Here is a 6,170-nt window from a genome sequence, read left to right as displayed (position 1 = left end):
TTTGGCATCCATTTTTAAAAAGCTCCTTAAAACCCACTTTTATCGACAGGCATTTGACACATCATGAGACTCTGCTCTGCTGGTGTGTTTTACTGTTTTATTGTTTTAGCTCTGCTTTTATCTTGTGTTTTTATGCTTTAATATCACTTATTTATACTTTTATCTGTAATTCTACTTTTTATCTATTATTCTTTTCAATATTTTAGTTTTTTTTTTTTTTAACTTAATTAAACTTAAACTTAAACTTAAGGCAAAAGCGCTAACTGCTACACCTCCAAACAGCCCGATGAGACAATCATGCTCTTAAATACTCGAAGTTAGTCACTTGACATGACACCACACTGCTTCACCACACACAAAAAAGGCTAAAGTGACCAAAGTTTATTAGGTTAAAGCAACTCAACCACTAAATCACAGAGTCAAGTTTGGAAGGTCTCTCTTTTAAATGTTTTTCACCTAATGGTGTTCTAAATAGATTTTTGGTTGATCTTTTCTTTATATTTGATTTTTTTTCAGCTTAAGCGTCATGAGTACATTTTTAATCAGGTGGACGCTTTTGACCTCGTCAGGAAACCAGACATCGGTGGGGTGACATTCAGAGAGGGAAACCCCTTTCTGTCCCCAAACAGCTGCAAAAAGAAAACTTTAGTCCAACCTAAAAAAGTGATTAACAGTCATCTGAGCCTGACCTGAAGGATTATTTAGCAAAAACTACAAATGTTTGAGTTTGCCTTACAGCTTGAATGCTACCAAAAGTTTAATAAACTTATGTAAAACTAAGAACGGAAAGTTGTGCCTATAAAAGTTATGTTTCTCCCTTAAAAGCGATTTATTGTATCTCCTTTTGAAGAAGAACAGGGCTAACAGCTGAGGGTGACAACATAAGTTTTGTGACGTCATGACTGGTAAAATTCAAAAATGTCTAAAGATCTCAAGAACATTTTGCAAGACTTTGTAAGTTTTGGTCATTGTTTCCTGTCACTTTCCTTTTAAATCAGTCAGTAAGTGTGGTAGTTGCCACATTTCTGTTCTTGCAGTAGCACAGTACTGCCGTTTGTTTTGTAATACAGAGGCGTTTAAAAAAATAAAAATTGCAGAAGATGATGAGGCTCTTCTGGTGTTCAGACCGCTTCTGCTGAGTCAGGAAACCGTTTCTTCGACTTTAAAATGATTATGTCATCATTATCAGCCACTTCTCCTTTACTTCTTTATTTTTTTGTTCACATATTGTGTTAATCTTCTAGAAAAAGTTAACATATCTGTTTTCATTTCTGCAATTTACTAGTTTACATCCTTTCTCCAACATTTTCATTCAGACTTTTCTCTCTTTTATTGTCTTTTTCCTCCAGTTAGTGTTCAATTTCTTTCTTTTAAGTTTTACAATACTGTATATTTCCATTGTCTTGTGTCATTTCAGATGTCAGGGGATGATCACTCACACAGAGAACTGTTGACGTGTTTTCTGAGGAGGAACTTGTCATTTAAAGCAACACCACCTCAACACAGCTCAGTCAGTCTCATGAGGTCTTAAATAAGGTAGAGGTAACAGTTGAATGGCTTATTTGTTGAATCACATTTACTTTTTACACATTTTCACAACTTACTTCCTATTTTTGGTAAAAAAAAATAAAAAGTGAGTAAAAGTTGCTTTATTTACCATTTCATTTAATTTATTCAGCAAAACTAATAGAAGTGTAGATTTGTGTAGCAAACATTTCAATTACCAAATATGAAAACCAAGCTAGTATAGTTTATTGTAAAGTATATTTTAAAAAAATAACTTAAGTGATGTCTTTGACATGTGTAGTTTGGTGTCAAAACCGAATTTAAATAAATGCAAAAAGATAATTATAAGTTTCAAAGACATTTGTTGTTATATAAAGCTCTTTACAGAACCTGTTCTGTCCTATTTATCTAGATGGAATTTATTCACAGATAGTCACAAAAATAATTTTACATGGTAAAATGAATGCTTTCTCTTTTACTTCAAAAGCATTTTTAGAGTTAAACTGTTCTCCTCCTCAGCTTGCTATTTGTAACATGTAGGTCTTCATGACAGAGGATGCTTCAAACTCATTTCCTGTTTTTTTTTTTTTGTTGTTGCTTTGAACTCTCCTAATTTTAGGACATCACCTCACTGATTTGAAATCACCTCCCGACTGCAACAGCAAATGCATGAACTTTTTCTATAATTACAATGATGTTGCGATACTTTCAGTCAAATACTTTCTGGGCTTCACTCGCCCTAATTTCCATACTTGCTCATGAATAACTTTATGACAGTCTATTTATACTGTTAACGTGTAAAAGGAAGCATTTGAAGAACTCTGCGTGTATCGTCAGATCAGAAAGTCGAACGGGACCAAGAGCAGGAAGTGTTAGCAACCACACGTTTACCTCAGGTAGCATCCTGCACCGGTTGCCATGGAAGCACTCTGCACTAAAACCCAGCAAGCTCTGCTTTCTTTTGAAAAGTTTTTTTTTTTTTTTCTTAAAACACAGAACAAAAGTAGCATTTAAGAAAAAAAATATTCACACCACAATGAGTGCACGTCATCGCACAAGCTCCAATGTCATTACATAAAGCAAACGGCAGTGTGTGCGTGCACACACGTGTGTGTGTGTGTGTGAGTCTCGTCTCCTTGATACATTAACTTAGGCAAAGCCACAGTGCAGGTGTGCAAAACCCTAACAGAAATTCAGGACTGTTTACTGTAGAAAGACTAAATGGGAACACAGACAAAACATCTTTCTCAGGAGTCATTTCTAAGTTCTGATTAAAACTGACGGCTCTGTCTACAACATAAATCTTTAACAAGAATAACATTTTATGGTTCTTGTTAGTCCTTTATTTCGAGCAATACATAGAAAATTATTTAAAAAAAACAACAAAAGAAAACAACAAAGAAACATGTTTATATAAATTATGAATAAAAATAAATTACGTCAATATGTTATTCAAAACGGAAGAAGTTTTAACTTTTTTAATCCAATTACTAACAATATATCTTAAGTTTATGCAGTATAATCTATACCAAATTAATTCTTTTTAATATTTGAGAGCCCTTTTTCACAATTTGCGTCATTTATTTAATCTAACAAGCTACTTTTAGAGATGTAAAGATCTTGATGCAAGAAATAACCGAGTTGAGAAGAAAAATTTGCAGTTTTTGATGACATGAATGAATGATTGGTAAGTTGTATTTAATTGATTTAATTAAACAACCAAGTATCAACTCACTCTATACTGTTCAGACGAATAATCAGAAAAAAGATAAGAGTAATTTGAGTCTATTTAAAGACACAAATCGAAGAGAAAAAGCCATCCATCTCTGAAAAGTCTGTGAATGTTTAACCATTAAAGTCTGAGTAATAAAACTCTCTTTCATCCGCTGCTGGACGGTTGTTATCCAGCTCACACTTCCCCTTTTTTTAGACTATGAAGGAATTCTATTTATTTTTTAACTATTTCTGTTCCAATTACACATCAGAAAAATTGAACCAAAGTGAATGAAAACAATCTGTTCAACAACAAAAAAAAAGTGTTCTTGAAAACATAGGAGGTCAAGGGGAAGTGGTCAGAGTGACAGACAAACCCAAGAAAAGAGTGAAGAGTGAGGAAAAAGAGCAAACTGTAAGAACAAGAAGAAAGCCGTTTGAATTCCCTCACCATGTTTGTCTTTAGTGATGATTTATCGGAGGAAAAGCTGCTCCATATCAGGAAAATCCTGAGTATCCAGGCTGAACGCGGCCGTTAGCACAGCCACATGACCTGTGTCGGTAACCCTACTGAAAGGAGGAAATGCTCTGAAATTCACATTTGGTAAGAAGGGGGCTGTCAAAAGGAGCACGAGCCTGACACCACTGACATGATGACACTCGGTGGCATCTGCCTGAAAGGTTTTTTTTTTTTGTCACCACAGTACATGTGATAAAATGCAAATCTTGTTGAGACAACACGTGTATGACAGCGTGAAAACTACTGACAAATCCTGGACAAAAGCACAGAGCAGAACGGGAAACAGTTTGGAGTTTTCATTCAAGTAAACAAATAAACCGCATGAGAAACCATCCAATATAAAAAATAAATAAATAAATCCCATCGTAAATGAACCTCCACATTAGGATGCAAGGACATATAACAGTTGGAAAAAAGCCAAAACTGTAATTATTACACTTTTTTTAATTGTAAATCAATCAATTTTGTGCAATTAATTGTGTGACCTATAATTAATTCATCTAATTATTCTATTTTTAATCACAATTTATTATAACTGCTGTGAAAAACTTAAATTTGAGATATTTTTATTCAAATGTGGGATACTGTGGTACAGGAAAATACAATTTAAAAGTATTTTTTACTTTGACAAACTTCCAAAATTTACTTTCACACCACCAAGAAGGATTTTTTTCCAATCTCGAACAAGTAAGAAAACAAAACAACAGATCAAAAATATTAACAGATCTAGCATAAAATAGTAAGCTAAAACAGATGTCGTGTTGCCTTCCTTTGGAACGAATAATTCATAAAACCGAACAACACCTATTTGAGGAAATTTGGGGACAATCTATCACTTAAAATCTAGACCTAACAGCCAATCTAAGTGATTTTTTATTTCATTTGCTTGGAATTTTGCAACTTCAGTTTAAAAGCTTTTTGTTAACGATTGACAGTATCAAATAAGAGAAACAACATTCATACTTTTGCTTTTTGTGTGTATGTAGATGCATGTTTTGAGCAAAATGTCTGACGATATAGCCTCTTATTATTACAAGGAAAATGTACCTAGTAGTATTGAAGTTGTTGTGTTGCCATGACTCCTTTAATAAAAAAAAAAAGTTCAAAAATATTGGAGACAAATTTCTTATCCAATCCCATAATACATGTACTGATATAGGCTGTTATTCCAAGGTGTATCACAACAGCAAAGATCAGTGAATTTATAGTTTTCTTTAACCTGTTTGGGGAGTTTGATCATTTTGAAGCAGAAGAGCAAATTATAGAAGGAGGAAATGAGACAGGAGGAGGAGGTGACACCGGAGGAATTGAACAACTTCGACTTTGTTTCTGTCACCATGACAACCCAAAGCATTGCGCTTTAAATAGTCTGCTTTTTGTGACAAACGATTTAAAAATATAACATGATTGAAGTTCTGATAAATGATTTATTCTTATCATATAATGTGACCAGGATAATGCTTTTCAAATTGTGGATTATAAGATATAAACGGACTTCATGGAAGCAACCATCTGATGCAAAAAAAAGAGATTTAAAAAGCATACAGTGCTAGAATGTCTGTTATTAATTCATTAATTATGATTAATTTGACCTTTAATTATGGGAATGCTATTTTTAGTCAAAATAAAATAAAAAAATCTGTCATTAGGAAAGCATGGAGTAAGCCTGCACTCATATCCCATCATCTCTTCTTTGCACTCTCTTATAGCGCCTCAAACTCCCAATTCTACATTAATGGTGCAACAAAAATGGCGAGCAATATTGAAGCTATCCAGATAATCGGATTTGAGCCAGATGGAAGCTCAGAGGAGGAAAATAGACGTACATGGATCTATTTGCCTCCAAGTGGATGCATTGGAACAGAGTAAAGGTGTTCTGACAATTGTAGCTCTTACATCACTTCAACAAGCTTTTACAAACAGCATTTTTTCATCTCTTCTTGATTTACCAGCATTTGAATAAAGAAATACTCAGAAACTCAATTTTAATCTTAATTTTCTTTATACATGTCATCCATTATCAAAAACACTAAAAACAAGACTTTATTGAAGTTGGTCTCTAAGCTGGTTTTTAATACCATCAAATGTATTTGTTTTTCTTTATTTTGGATTTTAGAATCAGAGAGCAAACATGAATAGTAGAATGTGGAGCAGTTTAGTAAGTGAAAAAATTGTTTTTTTTTTGTCTAAATGTATTCTGTGAACTTTAATTAAATGAGGACTTTGATCCTAAAATAAAGTAGAAATTAAGGAATAAAAGACAGATTCTGAAGGAAGCCTCATTTGAATCCAGATTACAACTTTCCAGTAATTTATGAAATATTGTCCTGCAATTAACTTGGAATTAAACTGTAATTGAAAAGTTTAGTCCTTCGTCTTTTTTAGAGTTTACAATAAAGAGTTGATATCGAGGGAGTTTGTTTTCTGAGCT

At 33.3% G+C, this 6,170-nt stretch overlaps 2 protein-coding genes across 2 annotated transcripts in view; both read right to left on the bottom strand.

Annotated features, from left to right (window-relative positions):
* Positions 1 to 4,396, bottom strand: part of si:ch73-40i7.2 (FYN-binding protein 1) — a 17,809-nt gene extending 13,413 nt beyond the window's left edge. Inside the window, exon 1 of the mRNA XM_024279206.2 lies at positions 3,671 to 4,396. Within this exon, the coding sequence (XP_024134974.1) occupies positions 3,671 to 3,673 (3 nt within the window). The 5' untranslated portion in view covers positions 3,674 to 4,396. The remainder of the gene's footprint in view (positions 1 to 3,670) is intronic.
* Positions 4,397 to 5,722: 1,326 nt separating this feature from the next.
* The window catches only part of LOC112150626 (disabled homolog 1), a gene marked incomplete in the record, with an annotated part of 11,933 nt that continues 11,485 nt past the window's right edge, over positions 5,723 to 6,170 (bottom strand). Inside the window, 1 exon segment of the mRNA XM_036211524.1 lies at positions 5,723 to 6,170. Coding sequence (XP_036067417.1) covers positions 6,128 to 6,170 — 43 coding nt within the window.

Source organism: Oryzias melastigma, linkage group LG4, assembly GCF_002922805.2.
Source record: "Oryzias melastigma strain HK-1 linkage group LG4, ASM292280v2, whole genome shotgun sequence".
In the NCBI taxonomy this organism is placed as follows: Eukaryota; Metazoa; Chordata; class Actinopteri; order Beloniformes; family Adrianichthyidae; genus Oryzias; species Oryzias melastigma.
Note: the sequence above shows the minus strand (reverse complement) of the source record. Positions and strands in the feature narration are given on the sequence as shown.